Source organism: Lynx rufus, unplaced genomic scaffold, assembly GCF_022079265.1.
Source record: "Lynx rufus isolate CCGP_SWC_20201006 ecotype Redwood Valley unplaced genomic scaffold, mLynRuf1.p SCAF_3, whole genome shotgun sequence".
Lineage (NCBI taxonomy): Eukaryota > Metazoa > Chordata > Mammalia > Carnivora > Felidae > Lynx > Lynx rufus.
Window position 1 is genome coordinate 126060487 of NW_025814845.1, and position 24406 is coordinate 126084892.

The 24406-nt window shown below is 37.5% G+C and overlaps 1 protein-coding gene across 1 annotated transcript in view; it reads right to left on the reverse strand.

The window, feature by feature from the left end:
- The window catches only part of LRBA (LPS responsive beige-like anchor protein), a 792976-nt gene that overhangs the window by 571671 nt on the left and 196899 nt on the right, over positions 1-24406 (reverse strand). The window contains exons 23-26 of the mRNA XM_047092315.1: positions 4156-5211; positions 2773-2951; positions 1802-1955; positions 968-1148 (exon numbers count right to left, since the gene is read on the reverse strand). Of these exons, the coding sequence (XP_046948271.1) occupies positions 968-1148; positions 1802-1955; positions 2773-2951; positions 4156-5211 (1570 nt within the window). The remainder of the gene's footprint in view (positions 1-967; positions 1149-1801; positions 1956-2772; positions 2952-4155; positions 5212-24406) is intronic.

Genomic DNA, 24406 nt, shown 5'->3' on the forward strand with positions numbered 1-24406 from the left:
TTTCTAAAAACTGTCACATCAAGTTCTTTAGAGCATCCCAAGTTGAAAAGTAGTTTGAATAGCATTTTGAGTAATCAAAACATAATCAGTGCACCAAAAAAGTCTAAATATATCTCAGCTTATATAACAGATACTCCTGCTAAAAATGGGAAAATATTTCATTAACAATGAGATTTTCCACCTTTAGTGTTACATTTCCACAGATGCCTTATTTCTGATCTCTCTTCATGTGGCAATGGTTCCTAGTGGTTTTGCTTCCATTTCTTCAACCACCTCTTCCTACCTGCTTTTCTCCATTTAATAAGCAAATCATTAACAAAACCTCAGTATTTACAACTAGATGCAGGAAACCTTCTGCCCAGAGAAAATAATTTGCTTCACCTAAGGAAGCCCTGATGACATTAAAAATTCTTTATGTATTTTAACTTTTACCTAAGCAAGAAATGCCTCCAGGAGAACAGAGATCTAGATTTCAGGAACTGTTCCAACAAATTACCATGGCTCATGTGGATAAAGGCTGTACTCGAATGATGCTAGTTTTAGAATCTTGCTACTCAAGTATGTTTGTAAGATAGCAGTTTCAACATCACCTGGGATGTTAGGCAATTATAGACCTCACCCCATATTAACTGCATTTTAACAAGATGCTATGGTGATTTCTTGTGTATGAATCATCTTAAAATCTGAGAAGCACCATTTTTGAGCAAAAAAAGATCAGAGGAGGAGGGGTAATGGTGACCACAATCAACTGAGATTTTTTAAAACGTCATTCCTCTAGCCAATTTTATAACTACTACTATAAGCATAGTACTTAGATAGTCTTCACTCTTTGGAGATTAAAAAAAAGCATATGACAAATTGCCTAGTACTCATTTTCCCAACAACAGATAAAAGATAATTTCAATCTAATATGTCAAGATAACTGAAAATTTTTAAAGTAAATTCCTGATAGGTTTTAACAGCTCACCTAGTCGGAGACACTGTCGCAAAATTCCTCCAGAAGACATATTTTTTTCAGCTTCAATTTCAGTAAAGCCAAGAGAACTTGCAAATATAAGCACATCCACAAGGCTGATTAGCCTCTGCAAAAATGTCACAGAGGCTTCTATTGAAAGGCCTTGAGTAGGTTCTATATTCTCCAGCTCATGCTGTAAGGAACAGAATTTGAAATTTATATCTATATTTTGATATAAATCTAATTTTCTTGGATACATTCCCCAAATTTCTAAGTTTTATAAAAAGCCAGCTTTCAGAAATCTAGTTCAACAGAATGTTTTCCTTTTTCATCTAAAAAGAAGGCAACAGAGGGGCGCCTGGGTGGCGCAGTCGGTTAAGTGTCCGACTTCAGCCAGGTCACGATCTCGCGGTCCAGGAGTTCGAGCCCCGCGTCGGGCTCTGGGCTGATGGCTCAGAGCCTGGAGCCTGTTTCCGATTCTGTGTCTCCCTCTCTCTCTGCCCCTCTCCCGTTCATGCTCTGTCTCTCTGTCCCAAAAATAAATAAACGTTGAAAAAAAAATTAAAAAAAATAAATAAATAAAAATAAAAAGAAGGCAACAGAAAAGTACAGGTGAACCACCACCAATCATATTCTCTAGCTGACTCATACCTAAGAAATCAACGTAGTTTTTAGTTCTTTCATTCTTGGAACAGATTCTAAGGTCCTTTCAGGTAACTGTAAAAGATACTGTTACTTTTGGCTTAATGCACTTATGATGCATAGTAACCACCACATTCAAGTGTTAACAAAGATGCATAACAGTAGCATTTTCACACCAATTTTATAGAGTAGTTAAATCCTTACTGTAGCCGATGTAGCAGCTGAAAGCAATGGCAGTATACCCCCACAAGCCATGACCATATTGTCCATCACTTGAGAGATGAGATGAATTGTGTTGTGTACAAAGATGACATTATCACTGCTATTCACGAAGTCCATAACTGTCTTTGTTGAATGGCTGTCCAAAGATAAATGATGTTTACTGATAAAGCTAAAGAAAGGAAATCACAGTTTGCCTACTTGAGGGGAGGGAGGATAAGACAGTGCGTTTGCTTCGTCTTTAAAGCTGAGGTAATGATAATGATACAACAGACATGTTGGGGATGTACTTCTTCACAAGATGTAGACCATTTCATATCAGGAGTTACTATCCATGCCCCTTTTCAGTGCTGAAACATATAATACTATTCATCTTGTATATAAAAAGTTGAATTATCCTTAACTGGGAACAAAATTGAGAAGTCACATAGCAAAAACTAAGAGGCAAATGGTGTTAAATGTGCAAATAAAAATAAATTTTCTACTAACATTTTCTTAGATAAAGCCATAACATGCTTTTAAACAGGATAAGTGTAGTATACAAGTAACAATAAACCAATTAGGCATTTCAAAAACATAAATCATACAATAGATAATCTGAAATATACAGATTTCTTATACCAAAACTACATTGGAGAATTGGGTGTTATAGAGTCCAATTTTTTTTATTTTTAGTACTTATAGATAAACCAACTTAGCTTTTATGCTACAGGAAATCTTCAGCACATTTTTTAAAAGAAAAATCTCTGATTTTCAGTTTTTTGTAATTCAGACTGGGTAGCTCATTTCTACAATGGCCAATAAAAGTTAATTCAATAAAACCCTATCACAGAAATAATTTATATTCTACTTTTTAACTAATGTCTGAAATAAATTGCAAAATGTTAACTATATAAATTTCTTTAAACAAACACTAAACTTCATACACATCTTCTATAACAAACATATGGACATACCTTCTCCACATCTGTATATCTGTTTCTATTGAAAATAATAGATCAGTGAGCAAACGTTGATGCATTTGAGACCATTTGAACTCAGGAATACGAAACATAGCAGATCTGGAATCCCTCCTTTGTCCATTACCTCCATCTGGTGCTATTCCTTGACCTGGCCCCTCCTGTTGCCTTGACATCTAATACAGTAAATTTAGAAGAGTAATAAAATAAACTGAACTTCAAAGAAGGTATTAGTAATAATAGCTCCTATGCAATTCATCTAACAAATAATCACATTTGAAGATACTAAGGAACCAAATTTACAGAAAAATAATCAATAAGTAATAACATTAAAACTTTAATACATTTAGGGACGCCTGGGTGGCTCAGTCGGTTAAGTGGCCGACTTCAGCTCAGGTCATGATCTCTCAGTCCGTGAGTTCGAGCCCCGCGTCGGGCTCTGTGCTGACTGCTCAAAGCCTGGAGCCTGTTTCAAATTCTGTGTCTCCCTCTCTCTGACCCTCCCCTGTTCATGCTCTGTCTCTCCCTATCTCAAAATAAATAAAACGTTTAAAAAGAAAACTTTAATACATTTAAAGCCAAGTTACCAAAAATGCTAACTACTGTAACTCAACAGTCATTAGCTTGGAACCATTTGGTATTACAACCAGCTAATGTATCATTTCTACAAAGGAATCAAGAAGTTCTTAGATTTGAATATGAGGAGGAAAGAAAGGCAGTATCTGGATTATAAATTGGTTAAAATTAAAAACAAACATAAAGATAACAAAATTAAGAACACCCAACAAAATAGGAAAGAGGGAGTTAAGAGCTGAACAGCATGAAAAATTATAACATGGAATCAACCACTGTCTCATGAATTATTCTGAGATACTAGTAAAGGAGAAAGCTGTGCCTCTTGATCTCAGAAAGGTTCCTCCACTCTTACAAAATAATCAAACCTCGTGGAACAATTTTAAACTACATGCTTCATATATAAAATTATACACTAGTAGGTGGTTCTGCAGGACAACAGCCCTAGATTTTTGTAAGAAAATTAATGTGCTAATAACTACGATTATGTTATCAAATAAAGGTAAAGACAAGTATTTCCAATATTTGCTTTCTAAACTAAAATTATTACAATCGTAAAACTTGAAAGTAGAAAGTAGTAACTTCTGGTGATCTTGTGGTAAAAATAATAATAAAAGCTGCCATTTAATCAATTCACACTAAAACCTTGTGTTAAAGAAAACAAATATAATCTTTACATTCATTGCATTTATATAATTGCAAATAGGATATGAATCAACTCCAAAAAAAAATAAAATGTAAGTATATACACTTGCTCTATCTTATTTCAATGCAAATACACTTCAAGAATACAGTAAATATAATCACCTCAAGCACAGGTTGATGGGGGTGAGATGCTTCCATGTTTGTATTGGCCTTCAACTCCAATCTCTCAGTATCTGTAGCAACACTGGAAACGTCCAATTTAGCAATCCTCTGCTCAGAAGTAGTAGGAGACTCAAAGATATTACCAGGAGAATCACTAAGTAATTTGGTTTCTCTATCAGAGTTACTTGTTTTCTTCCCTTCCTCTAGCATTGCACCAATATCTGATTGTACAGGTGTCTGGGAAACAGTAGCGTCTGGTGAGGTAGCCGGAGACCCTGATGCTGTCATAGTCAAGATTCCAGAGTCTTTGGAATCTTGAGTTTCGCTGTCCGTTTGCTTCTTATTTACAGATTCTTCCTCTTGAAATATTAATTTGTTGTCATTACTAAACATGTCCAGTCTTTCACTGGCTTCAGAGGCAGCTGGAGACAAACTATCTTCTTGGAGTTCTGTGCGTAGACTGGCTTCCTCAGTAGGACTACTTTCTACTTTCAGTTCTACATAATCATCATCATCTTCCTCTACTATAGATTTCTCCAATAATTCTGGCACCTCTGAAGCATCCTCTTCTGAAGGAGAACTTACAGAAGCAGTTACTTCACTAACAGTTATTATACCTTTGCCAGCTCTTTTAAAAGAATTAGAGGAAACAGTCTCACCTATTGTATCAGAAGACACTTCTAAATCATCTATATGAATTGTTTCATTTATCAGTGTTTCCTCTAAAGGGACTTCATCCAGTAACTCCTGATTTTCTTGACCAGTTTTCCTTTCTTCATTAGACGTGTTAGGAGTTTGCAGTCCAACGCTGGATGTAGAGTTTACTGAAATTGTCTTCTCAATACTTGACTTTTCATCACTATTTCTGGGGATATGAGTAGACACAGGACAATCCTTCATATCTGATTGCTGGGATGCTACTGAAACATTAACATCCCTGCTAATGACAGAGACTGCTTCAACTGGACTTGAACATTGCCCAATTTCTTCATCAACCTTTCCCTGGTGTTCCCTGAATATATTGGCAAGATTTTCTTTGTGTATTTCAAAAGTGACCTAGATGAAAAACATCCAGTCAAAATATGCAAAAAAGAAAGAAAAACAGAACATACAGTACATAAAATTAAAAATTTAACTATTTTTCAAATAAATGGTTTTATATAATGCAATAAAATAATTTTCCTAGAATATCCTTATCTTATAAAATAAAAAGTCAATCACAAAAATTTAAATAGTCAAAAAAAATGAGAGCTATACTTAATGATGATAGGTAGCATGGCTTTAAACCACAATAACATCCTTACTTAGCCTATTCTTAAATATATATATGAAAATATACTATTCCACTGACCTCTATAAACTGTACCAGGATCTAAGTATATAGCATTGTGAAGGGCTTTGTACACTAGATAATACATTGTTTTAACTGCAATGAAAATCCATTTCCACGTGACTTATCCTCAACATAGATTAAAAATATCAAATAATTATGCCCACTATTATAGCAGCTCTCCATATATTTATTTAGTAAAACTTTTTCTTACTAAACTAATACAAATTCAGCAATGAGAAAAAAATCCAATCCTTCCCCAAAGCTCAACCATAATTTTCAAAGTCTAAACTGGTCAAAATAGCCTGCAAGTTCCAGGTTATCCATCCATCCATCCATCCATCCATCCACCCAACGCCACTTGCATGTGACTGACTAGTATGTATCAGGCACTATGAACATCAACTCTTATCATGCCTGGCCCTGCACACTTTTACCTCAATAATTTTCTTACCAAAGATTATTATAGCCACCATTATCTGGTTGCCACTGGTGTTAGAACAGGAAACACCCCTCAGAAAGAAGTATAATACAAGCAGAAAGTACAGACATAATTATAGTTTACCAATGTTAGAACTGTTTGTTCCTGTAACCTACATTATTATAATATATACAGCAAACTGAACCTTTAGTCAACAAACCTTTATTGAGCCCTAGTATGGGAGGATGGTAGTAGATGACAGGAAAAGATGATTTTTGTGCACAAAGACCCATAGGCATTTTTGAATCATAGGTATGTATACATATGGGTAAAAGGCAAACAAATGTTTAAATAATGCACAATGCACACATTTTTTCAATAGCTATTTACTAACCTTCACTCATAATATATACAGTATGCTCATGCCTTAATAGGATACAGCTAAAAATAAAAATGTTTGGAAAATAAACATTTTACAAATTATAAATACTGGGGGAATTTTTCTGAATATTTCAAAATGTAATGCATATATTCTAAAGAATAAAATGGCACAGTAACATTAACAAAATATCAATTCATTTTATAACCATTTTTTTTAATGTTTTGTTTTGTTTTGTTTTAAATAGGTCCACACCCAACGTGGGACTTGACTCACAACCCTGAGATTGAGTCACATGCTCTACCAACTGAGTAAGCCATGTGCCCTGAACTAACTTATTTTAATTGACCAACTTCTCATTATCTAGTCAGCAAAATTTACTGAACACCCAAAGCATGCCAGGCACTGTGTGATGAACATAATGTCCTTGCCTTCATGAGGCTTACAGTCTAATGAAGGAGATTGAAAATAAATATACAAAAATATAAGATAATGTCAGTTAATAGTGAGACATTTGAAGGCGAAAAAAAAGAAAATAAAAGTCTAGGTGGGATGATGTAGTAGAGTAACTGGGGAAGGTCTCTAAGGATATTATATTGACAGAGATCAGAATAAAGTGAGACAGAAAGTTATATGAATATGAAAAGGAAAACAAGTTCAGGCAGAAGGAAAAACAAATGCAAAGCCCCTAGTAGCCAAAATAATCGTGGTATGTTGGAGGAACAATAAACAGTAGAAAGAGAACTATAGATAAGGTCACAGAATAAGGCATTGGCTAGATCATAGTTACAGAGAACTATAGACTGTATTAATGATTTTGAATTTTATTCAGAGAGAGAGCCACTAGAAAATTTTGAGTAAGAGTAAGACAAGATAGGTTTGTTGTTGTTGTTGTTGTTGTTGTTGTTATTGTTGTTTTTAATGATCCGATTTCATTAGGTACCATTTAGTCTATTTGGAAAACTGACTTTAGGGAAATCATTTCTGCACTGATATGACAATAATTATTGTTTAGAGAAGGCAAGTTTCATACCACCAACCTCAGAGTGATTTTGAAAATAGATCCTTTATTTCAAACACAGTAAGTTTAGTTTTCAATAATTATTTGCTTTCATTTTACTCAATTTAAGGATTTTAAATTTTTTATTATAAAATATATCCATAAACATAAATACATACCATTTATACATACAGATCAAAGAGTAATTTTTTAAACCCAATACACCTACTATCCACATCAGGAAACGGAATACTACTACCTCACAATTCCTCTATGTGCCCATCCTCAACTGTACTCCCAACCTGCCTACCCCTATTAAGAGCAAATCAACATTCTTACATTTCTGTTGTTCCCTACCTGTTTGTTAACAGCTCTACTACCTATACAGTAAAAATACTTATCAAGTTTAGTTTGAGAAGCTAAATATAGCATAATCTTAGCCAGCCATCAAATAAAAGGGCAATATTGCTAAATAAATAAATAAATAAATAAATAAATAAATAAATAAATAAAGGCTATCAGAAGACAAGCTACATTTCCTGAAGTTTCTCTTCAGTTTCTATAAGAGGATATATAAGGCTGTTTCTAGGAAGTCTGCTGGCAAGGCCATTAGGAAATATACAAGGCGATAAGAACTAGAGCATCTATAAGGGGTAGTGTGGGCCAGGTAGTAGGTATCTAGCATGAATAACGTACAAGAAGTATACTACTTTGTATCTTCCAATTCTCACCATGGTCTACCTCTACTCTCAGAAGTAAATCAAAGCAGACCACTTTTTTGATGAGAGAAGCATGAATGTACAAATGATCCAGGCAGGAGGAATACGGGCCTATCACATGTAGGTAATTTGTTCTCAGGTTAAAAAAAAAAAAAAAGTTATAACGACAGATGCCATTTCATTGACAATAGCTTCCCTCTATATCTGTCTCCTAAGTCAAACCATTCCAGTTTAGAAAGACTGTCGTATGTCTACTACATAGCTATCATTGCAGGATCTCCCTGAACCATGGTCCTAGAGATCCCTTCTCATCTCTCTTCCATGTTGCCTCTCCTTTTCCCTATGTCCCATATATTTGTTTAAAGCTCTCCTTTTGGAACGGTCCTTGGAAGATGGCGGAGTAGGAGGACGCTGGCCTCACCGCGCGTCCTGCTGATCACTTAGATTCCACCTACACCTGCCTAGATAACCCAGAAAACCGCCAGATTAGCAGAACGGAGTCGCCGGAGCCAAGCCCAGACGAGAGGCCCATGGAAGAGGGTAGGACGGGAGGCGAGGCGGTGCGCGCTCTACGGACTGGCGGGAGGGAGCCGGGGCGGAGGGGCGGTTCGCCGGACAGGCAGAGCCCCCGAGCCTGGCTGGCAAAAGTGGAGGGGCCTGACGGACTGTGTTCCAACAGCAAGCGCGACTTAGCGTCTGGGAGGTCATAAGTTAACAGCTCTGCTCGGAAAGCGGGAAGGCTGGAGGACAAAGGGAGGGAGAGCTGCTGAGCCCCCTGAGGACAGAGCTCAGTTTGGTGGGGAACAAAGGCGCTCGCCAGCGCCATCTCCCCCGCCCATCCCCCAGCCAAAATCCCAAAGAGAACCAGTTCCTGCCAGGGAACTTGCTCGCTCCCCGCAAACACCCAACTCTGTGCTTCTGCGGAGCCAAACCTCCGGCAGTGGATCTGACTCCCTCCCGCTGCCACAGGGCCCCTCCTGAAGTGGATCACCTAAGGAGAAGTGAGCTAAGCCTGCCCCTCCTGCGCCTGTGCACCTTGCCTACCCACCCCAGCTAATACGCCAGATCCCCAGCATCACAAGCCTGGCAGTGTGCAAGTAGCCCAGACGGGCCACACCACCCCACAGTGAATCCCGCCCCTAGGAGAGGGGAAGAGAAGGCACACACCAGTCTGACTGTGGCCCCAGCGGTGGGCTGGGGGCAGACATCAGGTCGGACTGCGGCCCCGCCCACCAACTCCAGTTATACACCACAGCACAGGGGAAGTGCCCTGCAGGTCCTCACCACTCCAGGGACTATCCAAAATGACCAAGCGGAAGAATTCCCCTCAGAAGAATCTCCAGGAAATAACAACAGCTAATGAGCTGATCAAAAAGGATTTAAATAATATAACAGAAAGTGAATTTAGAATAATAGTCATAAAATTAATCGCTGGGCTGGAAAACAGCATACAGGACAGCAGAGAATCTCTTGCTACAGAGATCAAGGGACTAAGGAACAGTCACGAGGAGCTGAAAAACGCTTTAAAGGAAATGCAAAACAAAATGCAAACCACCACGGCTCGGATGGAAGAGGCAGAGGAGAGAATAGGTGAACTAGAAGATAAAGTTATGGAAAAAGAGGAAGCTGAGAAAAAGAGAGATAAAAAAAATCCAGGAGTACGAGGGGAAAATTAGAGAACTAAGTGATACACTAAAAAGAAATAATATACGCATAATTGGTATCCCAGAGGAGGAAGAGAGAGGGAAAGGTGCTGAAGGGGTACTTGAAGAAATCATAGCTGAGAACTTCCCTGAACTGGGGAAGGAAAAAGGCATTGAAATCCAAGAGGCACAGAGAACTCCCTTCAGACGTAACTTGAATCGATCTTCTGCATGACATATCATAGTGAAACTGGCAAAATACAAGGATAAAGAGAAAATTCTGAAAGCAGCAAGGGGTAAACGTGCCCTCACATATAAAGGGAGACCTATAAGACTTGTGACCGATCTCTCTTTTGAAACTTGGCAGGCCAGAAAGAATTGGCACGAGATTTTCAGGGTGCTAGACAGAAAAAATATGCAGCCGAGAATCCTTTATCCAGCAAGTCTGTCATTTAGAATAGAAGGAGAGATAAAGGTCTTCCCAAACAAACAAAAACTGAAGGAATTTGTCACCACTAAACCAGCCCTACAAGAGATCCTAAGGGGGACCCTGTGAGACAAAGTACCAGAGACATCACTACAAGCATAAAACATACAGACATCACAATAACTCTAAACCCATATCTTTCTATAATAACACTGAATGTAAATGGATTAAATGCGCCACCCAAAAGACATAGGCTATCAGAATGGATAAAAAAACAAGACCCATCTATTTGCTGTCTACAAGAGACTCATTTGAGACCTGAGGACACCTTTAGATTCAGAGTGAGGGGATGGAGAACTATTTATCATGCTACTGGAAGCCAAAAGAAAGCTGGAGTAGCCATACTTATATCAGACAAACTAGACTTTAAATTAAAGGCTGTAACAAGAGATGAAGAAGGACATTGTATAATAGTTACAGGGTCTATCCATCAGGAAGAGCTAACAATTATAAATGTCTATGCGCCGAATACCGGAGCCCCCAAATATATAAAACAATTACCCATAAACATAAGCAACCTTATTGATAAGAATCTGGTAACTGCTGGGGACTTTAACACCCCACTTACAGAAATGGATAGATCATCTAGACACACGGTCAATAAAGAAACAAGGGCCCTGAATGAGACATTGGATCAGATGGACTTGACAGATATATTTGGAACTCTGCATCCCAAAGCAACAGAATATACTTTCTTCTCGAGTGCACATGGAACATTCTCCAAGATAGATCATATACTGGGTCACAAAACAGCCCTTCATAAGTTTACCAGAATTGAAATTATACCATGCATTCTTTCAGACCACAATGCTATGAAGCTTGAAATCAACCACAGAAAAAAGTCTGGAAAACCTCCAAAAGCATGGAGGTTAAAGAACACCCTACTAACGAATGAGTGGGTCAACCAGGCAATTAGAGAAGAAATTAAAGAATATATGAAAACAAATGAAAATGAAAATACAACAATCCAAACGCTTTGGGATGCAGCGAAGGCAGTCCTGAGAGGAAAATACATTGCAATCCAGGCCTATCTCAAGAAACAAGAAAAATCCCAAATACAAAATCTAACAGCACACCTAAAGGAAATAGAAGCAGAACAGTAAAGGCAGCCTAAACCCAGCAGAAGAAGAGAAATAATAAAGATCAGAGCAGAAATAAACAATATAGAATCTAAAAAAACTGTAGAGCAGATCAACGAAACCAAGAGTTGGTTTTTTGAAAAAATAAACAAAATTGACAAACCTCTAGCCAGGCTTCTCAAAAGGAAAAGGGAGATGACCCAAATAGATAAAATCATGAATGAAAATGGAATTATTACAACCAATCCCTCAGAGATACAAACAATTATCAGGGAATACTATGAAAAATTATATGCCAACAAATTGCACAACCTGGAAGAAATGGACAAATTCCTGAACACCCACACTCTTCCAAAACTCAATCAGGAGGAAATAGAAAGCTTGAACAGACCCATAACCAGCGAAAAAATTGAATCGGTTATCAAAAATCTCCCAACAAATAAGAGTCCAGGACCAGATGGCTTCCCAGGGGAGTTCTACCAGACGTTTAAAGCAGAGATAATACCTATCCTTCTCAAGCTATTCCAAGAAATAGAAAGGGAAGGAAAACTTCCAGACTCATTCTATGAAGCCAGTATTACTTTGATTCCTAAACCAGACAGAGACCCAGTAAAAAAAGAGAACTACCGGCCAATATCCCTGATGAATATGGATGCAAAAATTCTCAGTAAGATACTAGCAAATCGAATTCAACGGCATATAAAAAGCATTATTCACCATGATCAAGTGGGATTCATTCCTGGGATGCAGGGCTGGTTCAACAGTCACAAATCAATCAACGTGATACATCACATTAACAAGAAAAAAGAGAAGAACCATATGATCCTGTCAATCGATGCAGAAAAGGCCTTTGACAAAATCCAGCACCCTTTCTTAATAAAAACCCTTGAGAAAGTCGGGATAGAAGGAACATACTTAAAGATCATAAAAGCCATTTATGAAAAGCCCACAGCTAACATCATCCTCAACGGGGAAAAACTGAGAGCTTTTTCCCTGAGATCAGGAACACGACAGGGATGCCCACTCTCACCGCTGTTGTTTAACATAGTGTTGGAAGTTCTAGCATCAGCAATCAGACAACAAAAGGAAATCAAAGGCATCAAAATTGGCAAAGATGAAGTCAAGCTTTCGCTTTTTGCAGATGACATGATATTATACATGGAAAATCCGATAGACTCCACCAAAAGTCTGCTAGAACTGATACATGAATTCAGCAAAGTTGCAGGATACAAAATCAACGTACAGAAGTCAGTTGCATTCTTATACACTAACAATGAAGCAACAGAAAGACAAATAAAGAAACTGATCCCATTCACAATTGCACCAAGAAGCATAAAATACCTAGGAATAAATCTAACCAAAGATGTAAAGGATCTGTATGCTGAAAACTACAGAAAGCTTATGAAGGTAGTTGAAGAAGATTTAAAGAAATGGAAAGACATTCCCTGCTCATGGATTGGAAAAATAAATATTGTCAAAATGTCAATACTACCCAAAGCGATCTACACATTCAATGCAATCCCAATCAAAATTGCACCAGCATTCTTCTCGAAACTAGAACAAGCCATCCTAAAATTCATATGGAACCACAAAAGGCCCCGAATAGCCAAAGGAATTTTGAAGAAGAAGACCAAAGCAGGAGGCATCACAATCCCAGACTTTAGCCTCTACTACAAAGCTGTCATCATCAAGACAGCATGGTATTGGCACAAAAACAGACACATAGACCAATGGAATAGAATAGAAACCCCAGAACTAGACCCACAAACCTATGGCCAACTCATCTTTGACAAAGCAGGAAAGAACATCCAATGGAAAAAAGACAGCCTCTTTAACAAATGGTGCTGGGAGAACTGGACAGCAACATGCAGAAGGTTGAAACCAGACCACTTTCTCACACCATTCACAAAAATAAACTCAAAATGGATAAAGGACCTAAATGTGAGACAGGAAACCATCAAAACCTTAGAGGAGAAAGCAGGAAAAGACCTCTCTGACCTCAGCCATAGCAATCTCTTACTCGACACATCCCCAAAGGCAAGGGAATTAAAAGCAAAAGTGAATTACTGGGACCTTATGAAGATAAAAAGCTTCTGCACAGCAAAGGAAACAACCAACAAAACTAAAAGGCAACCAACGGAATGGGAAAAGATATTTGCAAATGACATATCGGACAAAGGGCTAGTATCCAAAATCTATAAAGAGCTCACCAAACTCCACACCTGAAAAACAAATAACCCAGTGAAGAAATGGGCAGAAAACATGAATAGACACTTCTCTAAAGAAGACATCCAGATGGCCAACAGGCACATGAAAAGATGTTCAGCGTCGCTCCTTATCAGGGAAATACAAATCAAAACCACACTCAGGTATCACCTCACGCCAGTCAGAGTGGCCAAAATGAACAAATCAAGAGACTATAGATGCTGGAGAGGATGTGGAGAAACGGGAACCCTCTTGCACTGTTGGTGGGAATGCAAATTGGTGCAGCCACTCTGGAAAGCAGTGTGGAGGTTCCTCAGAAAATTAAAAATAGACCTACCCTATGACTCAGCAATAGCACTGCTAGGAATTTATCCAAGGGATACAGGAGTACTGATGCATAGGGGCACTTGTACCCCAATGTTCATAGCAGCACTCTCAACAATAGCCAAATTATGGAAAGAGCCTAAATGTCCATCAACTGATGAATGGATAAAGAAATTGTGGTTTATATACACAATGGAATACTACGTGGCAATGAGAAAGAATGAAATATGGCCTTTTGTAGCAACGTGGATGGAACTGGAGAGTGTGATGCTAAGTGAAATAAGCCATACAGAGAAAGACAGATACCATATGGTTTCACTCTTATGTGGATCCTGAGATACTTAACAGGAACCCATGGAGGAGGGGAAGGAAAAAAAAAAAAAAGAGGTTAGAGTGGGAGAGAGCCAAAGCATAAGAGACTGTTAAAAACTGAGAACAAACTGAGGGTTGATGGGGGGTGGGAGGGAGGAGAGGGTGGGTGATGGGTATTGAGGAGGGCACCTTTGGGATGAGCACTGGGTGTTTATGGAAAGCAATTTGTCAATAAATTTCATATATAAAAAAAAAATAAAGCTCTCCTTTTGGTGTGTATATCCTCTGGCGCCTTCTCAAAAAATAAGTACATGTAAACTAAGTTTTTGAGACTTTAAAACATTTATTTTACCTCCATACTTGATTAATAGAGTATAAAACCATAGGTTGGATAGCATTAATCCCCAGAATTTGAAAGGTATTTCTTCACTTATTTCTGTGCTTCTGTTGCGAAGTCTCAGCCTACTCTGATTCTTTATCCTTTATATAAACTATTTTGTTCCCTGTGAAATCATATAAAATATCCTTGCTCTTAGTGCTTTCAAATTTCACAATGATTTTCAGCACAGATCTATTTTCATCCATTGTGCTAAACACCCATTGGGTCCTTCCAATCAAGCAACAAATATCCTTGGCTCTGGGAAATTTTCTTGAATCTATTAATTTATACCTTTGTCTCCTTTTTCACCTATTCTTGCTTTCTAGGATTACTATTTTTTGACACTGCACTGAATACTCCTCTAATTTTCTTACCATATCTCTATTTTCAATCCCTTTGTCTTTTGGTTCTACTGTCTCGGAGAGTTCCTCCACTAACCCTTAAACATGTTTTACATTTCTCCTATATGAGTCTGGGCTAGTCACTTGACTTCTTACTGCTCATATTAAAATGGGTGGTACAAGGGGAAACACAAACCTAAAAAATTTATATTTTAAATGTTCCCTGGTGTTAAAAAAGAAAATTCCCTCTCCTCTCTTGAGCACTTCCTGTAGAAAACCTGAAGTTCAAAATACAGTAACCCTTGAACAACACAAGGGATGGGGTGCCAAATCCCCCCGAACCTCACATGCAGTCAAAACTCAAGCAAAACTTGGGGCGCCTGGGTGGCTCAGTCGGATAAGCATCTAACTTCGGCTCAGGTCATGATTTTGCAGATAGTGAGTTTGAGCCCTGTGTCAAGCTCTGTGCTGACAGTTCAGAGCCTGAAGCCTACTTTGGATTCTGTGCCTCCCTCTCTCTCTGCCCCTCCCCTGGCTGTGCTCTCTCTCTCAAAAATAAACACTTAAAAAAAAAACTTTTTTTAATCAAGTAAAACTTGAATTCACAAAAACTTACTGACAGCCTACTGCTGACTAGAAGACTTACTGATAACATAAACAGTCTATTAGCATACATTCTGTATGTTGTATGTATTATATGTATCCCTATAATAAAATAAGCTGGAGAAAAGAAAATTTTAAGAATTGGGGTTCCTGGGTGGTTCACTCGGCTCAGGGTCCAACTTTGGCTCAGGTCATGATCTCACAGTTCCTGCAGCTCAGAGCCTGGAGCCTACTTTGGATTCTGTGTCTCCCTCTCTGCCACTCCCCCACTCATGCTCTGTGTTTTCGTTTCTCTCCCTCCCTCTCTCTCTCTCTCCCCCTCTCTCCCTCTCAAAAATAAACATTAAAAATTTTTTTAATGTTAAGAATGTCTAAGGAAAAGACATTTCAAGTATATATTTATCCAAAACATCCACATATGAGTATACCTGCTTAGTTCAAACCTATGTTGACCCAGGGTCAACTGTACTTTCTCTGGCATTTTGAGATGTATATAAATCTTGTGAAAAGGTAATAAGTCTTTGTGCTATTTCTGCATCCCGGGGATACCTTTCCTGGGGGTGTTCAAGTCATCTCTTTGAAACATGAACATCAAGAATGATGATGCCCTGCTTCCTGTCTCTATGGGAGTTTAAACCTAAGTATTTAGTTCCAAAATGTAACCTCCAGCTTGGCCAACATATACAAGATTTTCTCTTTTGGATAAAAACAGCTACATGTATGTAATGGATTGTATCTGTCTGGCCATATAAAATGGTGAAATGCTTTTTTTGTCTTTGAAATCTCTTCAGTGGATAGCCTGATATGTGCATTACAGTCTGGCTTAATGCTTACTGATTATTTCACTCCTTTCCACACTTTGAAAACAGGGTATTTTGTGCTAACAGGAGCTTTTATTTTTAATTATTTCCCGAACAATATACTAATAAGGTTATTAACATACAGTTATTAAGAGATTAAATGAGTTCTATATGTAAAGTACTTAAAATGGCCCAATACCATTTTGGTGACTGCTGTTTATTTTTATTATAGAAAAGCATTATATTCTAGTTTCATAGTTTATAGTTACTCTTATCTCTCTGAGGATGTTAATAGTTATTTTTCTTCTGTTTTGTTTCTTCTCTTTGTGTTATCTGTTTTCCTTGAGTTGCCTCTATTGGTCTGCTTTGTTTCTATCTCCCATGTTAGATGCTTTTCTTAAAACTCTGATATAACTTGGTTTTCTCCTCAAGATTGGCAAAAGGAATGACAAAGGGTCCAGGGGTTAAAAAGCTCTCACTACAGTGGGTAATCTACTTTTACCTTTACTATATCATGATCTGGGCACAGTTTGATTCAGACAACCCAAAGAAGGGTACACAGACAACCCAAAGAAGCATCTTCCAATGTTCTGCTTGCAGGGTTATGGTCTGGTTGCCTACATTTTAGGAGCCAAACACGAAAAGCACAATGGTGGAAGTGTTGCCTTTGCACCCAACATTCAGTTGCACACAGTCTCTTAATCTCCCCACCCCGTCCATTTTGCTAATATAAACAAAGACAAGTGGCCCTCTGTATTGCCCTCTCTAGATTCTGTAAGAATAGACTGGGATAGTGTTTTAATAGCACGGAGGAAGGGAGAGTAACGACGTACCAAATTGCTACTCAAACAATCTTATTCAATGTTTTTTGCTTCTAGCACACCCAACCCCCAATTCTCAGTTTCATATACAGATAGGCTTCCAGTTCCTACGAATCCTGAGGGTTCTTTAGTGAAAATAAAGTTAGCTCTTAGCTTTCCCCACGCTAAGTTCATGATTTACTTTTCCCAATCTAAGTTAATACCCCTATAGATCTGATCGCTAGACTCTAAATTTTACTGCTTTTCACTCTATTCCTATTCTCTCCATCCTGTGGACTTACATATTTTTCAAAACCCTTTCATGGCATTTTTAGTAGGGTTTCAATATGAAGTAAAATTAGATGTTAGTGTTCAACTTTCCAGTTTAATCCAAAAGCTTTGTTTTCTCTAAGTCAGCTTAAATCAACATATACTTAGTTTCTGTTCATCTAGTTAGGAGCTATTTTCCAAAATCATTAAGCATATACCTTCCTTTTTTATTTTTTTAAAATAAAGCAATATTATGTTTGATTATGCTTCACACACACACACACACACACACACACACACACACACACACAAAACCACAGAAACCATAGAGATTTTAAAGGCTATTCTTTGTAATTTCTTGTTAATAGTAACTGTAAACTACAACATTTTTATCCAACATTGAACAGAATCACTGAAATACCTTCTAAAAGTGCTATAAATTCAATATTCTTCTAAAAGTCTATGAGAATAAAGATTAAGATGAATGCAGACCCCTCAAAAAACTTGCTTGTATTTAAATTCAAAATACTTTCAGGTGCATTCCCTCTAAATCTATTTTGTTGGGTTTTTTTTAATCATGAATGGATATTCTATTTTGCCAAATGCTTTTACTGCATCTGTTGAAAGGATCACACGGTTCTTACCTTTTCTTTTATTAATGTGGTGTAGCATGTTGACTGATTTAATAATACTTAACCACCCTCACAACCCAGAAATAAAATACCATTTGATAGTGGTGAATGATCTTGTTAATGTACTGCTGAATTCAGTTGGCTAGTATTTTATGAAGAACTTTTGCATCCACATTCACCAGGGATATTGGCCTGTAGTTCTCTTTTTTAGTGCAGTCTTCATCTGGTTTTGGTATCAGAGTAACGCTGGCCTCACAAAATGAATTTAGACTTTTTCCTTCATTTTCTACATTTTAGAATAGTTTGAAAAGAATAGAATAGGTATTAAATCTACTTTAAATGTTTGGTAGAATTCACCTGTTGAAGCCATCGGGTAAAGGCCATATATGAAAAGCCCACAGCTAATATAATACACTCAACAGGGATAAACTGAAAGCTTTTCCTTCACAGTCAGGAATAAGACAGGGATGTCCATTCTCACCACTGTTACTTAACACAGTACTGGAAGTCCTACCCACAGCAATCAGACAACAGGAAGAAATAAAAGGCATCCAAATCAGCAAGGAAGAAGCCAAACTTTCACTATTTGCAGATGACATGATACTGTATATAGAAAACCCAAAGGACTCCACAAAAATATTGCTAGAACAGATACATGAATTCAGTAAAGTCATAGGATACAAAATCAACATACAGAAATCTGTGGCATTCCTATACACCAAAAATGAAGCAGCAGAAAGAGAAATTAAGGAATCAAACCCATTTGCAATTGCACCAAAAACAGTAAGATACCTAGGAATAAATTTAAACACAGGGGTAAAAGATCTGTACTCTGAAAACCATGAAATACTGATGAAAGAAACTGAAAATAACACACACAAAAAAATGGAAAGACATTCCATGCTCATGATGTGGAAGAACAAACACTGTTAAAGTGTCTATACTACCCAAAGTAATCAATATATCTAATGCAATCCCTATGCAAAATACCAACAGGTGGGGTGCCTGGGTGGCTCAGTCAGTTAAGCATCCAACTTCAGCTCAGGTCATGATCTAGCAGTTTGTGGGTTTGAGCCCCGCATCGGGCTCTGTGCTGACAGCTCAGAGCCTGGAGCCTACTTCAGATTCTGTGTCTCCCTCTCTTTGTAACTCCCTCACTCATGCTCTGTCTCTCTCAAAAATAAATAAACATTAAAAATAATTTAAATACCAACAGCAAAATACCAAGAGCTAGAACAAACAATCCTGAAACTTATATGGAACCACAAAAGACCCCAAATAGCCAAAGCAATCTTAAAAAAGAAAAGCAAAACTGGAGACATAACAATTCCAGGCATCAAATTACATTACAAAGCACAAGTTGGACACAAATTGGAATGTAGACACAAACTGGAATGGAACAGGATGTAAAACCCAGAAAAACCCCACAACTATATGGTCAATTAATCTTCGACAAAACAAGAAAGAATATCCAATGGGAAAAAGACAGTTTCTTCAACAAATGGCATTGGAAAAACTAGAGAGCAACATGCAAAAGAATAAAACTGGACCACTTTCTTACACCAAACACAAAAATAAATTCAAAATGGATAAGAGACTGGGAAGCCTGGATGGCTCAATCAGTTGAGCATCTGACTCTTGATTTCAGCTCAGGTCATGATCTCAGGATCACAAGATCAAGCCCCAAGTCAGGCTCCATGCTGAGCATGGAACATACTTAAGATTCTCTCTCTCTCCCTTTCTCCCATTCCCCCACTTGTGCTTTCTCTCCAAAATAAAAAATAATTTTAAAAAATGGATTAAAGACCTAAATATGAGACCTAAAACCATAAAAATCCTTGAGGAGAACACAGGCAGTAAGTTCTTTGACAATGGCCTTAGCAACTTCTTTCTAGATATGCCTCCTGAGGCAAGGGAAATAAAGGCAAATAAAAAGCTTCATCAAAATTAAAAGCTTCTGCACAATGAAGGAAACAATCAACAAAATTAAAAGGCAGCCTATAGAATGGGAGAAGATACTCACATATGACATTATCTGATAAAAAGTTAGTATCCAAAATCTATAAAGAACTTAACAAACTCAACAACCAAAAAAATGTATAATCCAATTTAAAACATGGGCAGAAGACAAGAATAGATATTTTTCCAGTGAAGATAGCCAGGTGACCCAAAGACACATGAAAACATGCTCAACATCTCATCATCAGGGAAATAACATATCAAAACTACAATGAGATATCACTTCACACCCATCAGAATGGCTAAAATTAACAGCACAAGAAACAACAGTTGTGGTCAGTATAAGGAGAAAGGGGAACCCTATTACACTTTTGGTGGGAATGCAAACTGGTATAGCCACCCTGGAAAACAGTATGGAGGCTCCTCAAATAGTTAAGAATAGAACTGCCCTATGATCCAGCAACTGCACTACTAGGTATTTACCCAAAGGATACAAAAATACTAATTCAAAGGGATACATGCACTCCAATGTTTACTGCAGCATTATTTATAACAACTAAATTATGGAAAGAGTCCAAATGTCCATTGACTGATGAATGGATAAAGAAGATGTGGTATTTATATATAACAGAATACTATTCAGCCATTAAAAAAAATGAAATCTTGTCATTTGCAATGACATGGATGCAGCCAGAGTATTATGCTATGCAAAATAAATCGGTCAGAAAAAGACAAATACCGTATGATTTCACTCATATGTGGAATTTAAGAAAAAAAAATGAGCAAGGGGGGGGTAAAAAAAGAGACAGATAAACCAAGAATCAAACTCATAACTTTAAAGAACAAACTGTTAGCAGAGGGAAAGGGGGTGGGGAATGGGTTATATAGGTGATGAGGATAAAGCAGTGCACTTGCTGTAATGAGCACCAGGTGTTGTACGGAAGTGCTGAGTCACTGGATTGTACCCCTGGAACTAATATTACATTGTATGTTAACTGGCACTTGTACCCCAATGTTTATAGCAGCACTTTCAACAACAGCCAAATTATGGAAAGAGCCTAAATGTCCATCAACTGATGAATGGATAAAGAAATTGTGGTTTATATACACAATGGAATACTACGTGGCAATGAGAAAGAATGAAATATGGCCCTTTGTAGCAACGTGGATGGAACTGGAGAGTGTTATGCTAAGTGAAATTAGTCATACAGAGAAAGACAGATACCATATGTTTTCACTCTTATGTGGATCCTGAGAAACTTAACAGAAGACCATGGGGGAGAGGAAGGAAAAAAAAAAAAAAAAGAGGTTAGAGAAGGAGGGAGCCAAAACATAAAAGACTCTTAAAAACTGAGAACTGAGAGTTGATGGGGGGTGGGAAGGAGAGGAGGGTGGGTGATGGGTATTGAGGAGGACACCTGTTGGGATGAGCACTGGGTGTTGTATGGAAACCAATTTGACAATAAACTTCATATTTAAATAAATAAATAAATAAATAAATAAATAAATAAATACATAAACAAATAAAAACTTAAAAAACAACAACAAATGGAGGTTTCAGGACCACATGCTTATCTATAAATAAATAAATAAATAGATAAATAAATAAATAAATCTATAGCCCCCAAATAAAAGATACTAAGTTCAAAAATATAAAAAATAAAAATAAATTTAAACTGTAGAATTTTATATATACAAAATGCCAGAAAAAAATTTTAATGTGAGTTATCAGCTTTATAGAAAATAAAAGGGGTATGTTCTGAGGAGAAAAGTAGTAAACATGCAAGAACAATCAAAGATAAATAGACACAAATAGGTTAGGATAGTTTCTAAAGCCCATTCTCAGGGCCAGTAGCTGGAAAAGAGAAAGCCTTTGGCACTAAGTTTGGAAACAGACCCAATGACTAATCTCACCAGTCAAATAACTTGCTTAAATGGTCACTGGTGTACTGTTCTAAATGTATGCTATTTCCACTGTTTTGCTGGTCACCAAGGCATAAAAATATCTAACAGCAATCAGGCTATTAAAACAGATGTGCATCTAGCAAACTGCCATATATAACAAAGTCATGTTCTCTCAATCAAAATTTATTACAATATTATAGGTTAGTGGCATTCACAAGATGGGCTACCAAAAACAGAAGAGTTTTCCATTCTCGTTAAATATAAACAATAATTCAGGACAAATGAACACCCAAAAAAACTGATCATAATATGTCAAGATGATCACAGATATGTGAATATAAGTTTGAATCAATCAAACATAAAAAACAAAAGAGGCATCAAGTGAAAACAATCATGAATGTTTTACTACCCCAGAGTACCAAGTTATGGAGACTGAAAGCACCATTGCAAACACCCAGAAAAACATGAAAATCAACAAAGCGTGAGGTGTCAGAATGTAGATAAACAATCAAACTTTTAGTGATTAAAATTAAAAATAAATACAAATAACAAATAAGCTGCAACATTGGATTTGTTGCACCTCAAACTGCAAAATTATGGCAAGAGTGTGCGATAAGTGCTTAGTTAAGATGGGAAAGGCATGAAATTTGTGGGTAGAAGACATGAATGGTAAACCTGTTCCAACTGACAGTAACATGTTGTGCCAGAAACCACTGAGCCTCAACAAAGACTTTAAGACTTTAAGCAAGAGATAACCTGAAAAGAGTGACATCAAGCCATTTACTGCAAGGGATGGTTACACAAATTCAGTAACAGATTTGTCCTGAAAAATACAAACATTACTAGATAGGATGTATCTCCTGATGAAGTAGTGGCTGCCACATTTGTGGCAGAGTTAAGGAAATTAATTACAAAGAAAAGGACACGAGGGTGCCTGGCTAGCTCAGTCGGCAGAGCAAGTGACTCTTGATGTTGGGGTCACAAGTTCAAGCCCCACACTGGGTGTAAAGATTAAAAAATAAAATAAAGTGACTGAACATTTATAAATGAATAAACAAATAAATAAATTGGGGTGCCTGGGTAACTCAGCTGGTTGAGTGTTGAGCATCCAACTTTGGATCAAGTCATGATCTCACAGCTTGTGTGGGTTTGAACCTTGCATCGGGCTTTGTGCTGAAGCCCGGAGCCTAGAGCCTGCTTTGGGCTCTGTGTCTCCCTTTCTCTCTCTGCCCCTCCCTGTTCATGCTCTGTCTCTGTCTCTCTCAAGAATAAATAAACTTTAGGCAAAAACCTCTTTGATCTTGGCCGCAGCAACTTCTTACTCAACACGTCTCCAGAGGCAAGGGAAACAAAAGCAAAAATGAACTACTAGGACCTCATCAAAATAAAAAGCTTCTACACAGCGAAGGAAACCCATCAGCAAAACTAAAAGGCAACCAACAGAATGGGAGAAGATGTTTGCAAATGACATATCAGATAAAGGGTTAGTATCCAAAATCTATAAAGAACTTATCAAACTCAACACCCAAAAAACAAAGAATCCAGTGAAGAAAAGAGCAAAAGACATGTATAGACACTTCAGCAAAGAAGACATCCAGATGGCCTACCAACACATGAAAACATACTCAACATCACTCAGCATCAGGGAAATACAAATCAAAACCACAATGAGATACCACCTTACACCTGTCAGAATGGCTAACATTAACAACTCAGGGAATAACAGATGTTGGTAAGGATGCGGAGAAATAGGATCTCTTTTGCCTTGTTGGTGGGAATGCAAACTGGTGCAGCCACTCTGGAAACAGTATGCAGGTTCCTCAAAAAACAAAAATAGAACTAACCCATGACCCAGCAATTGCACTACTAGGCATTTATCCACGGGATACAGGTGTACTGTTTCGAAGGGACACATGCACCCCCATGTTTAAAACAGCACTATCAACAATAGCCAAAGTATGGAAAGAGCCCAAATGTCCATCAGATGGATGAATGGATAAAGAAGATGTGGTATATATATACAATGGAGTATTACTCAACAATCAAAAAGAATGAAATCTTGCCATTGGCAACTACTTGAATGGAACTGGAGGGTATTATGCTAAGTGAAATTAGTCAGTCAGAGAAAGACACAAATCATATGACTTCACTCATATGAGGACTTTAAGAGACAAAACAGATGAACATAAGGGAAGGGAAACAAAATAATATAAAAACAAGGAGGGGGATAAAACAGAAGAGACTCATAAATATGGAGAACTGAGGGTTACTGGAGGGGTTGTAGGAGGGGAGATGGGCTAAATGGGTAAGGGGCACTAAGGAATCTACTCCCGAAATCATTGTTGCACTATATGCTAACTAATTTGGATGTAAATTTTAAAAAATAAAAAATAAAATTAAAAAAATAATATAAATAAATAAATAAACTTTTAAAAATCAAAACTAAATAACAATTTTTTTTTTTTTTTACTTTTTCAGGGGCGCCTGGGTGGCTTAGTTGGTTAGGCTTCCAATTTGGCTCAGGTCATGATCTCATCGCTTGTGAGTTCGAGCCCTGCATCCGACTGTGCTGACAGCTCAGCGCCTGGAGCCTGCTTCGGATTCTGTGTCTCCCTCTCTCTCTGCCCCTCCCCCACTCACACTCTGTCTTTCTTTGTCAAAAA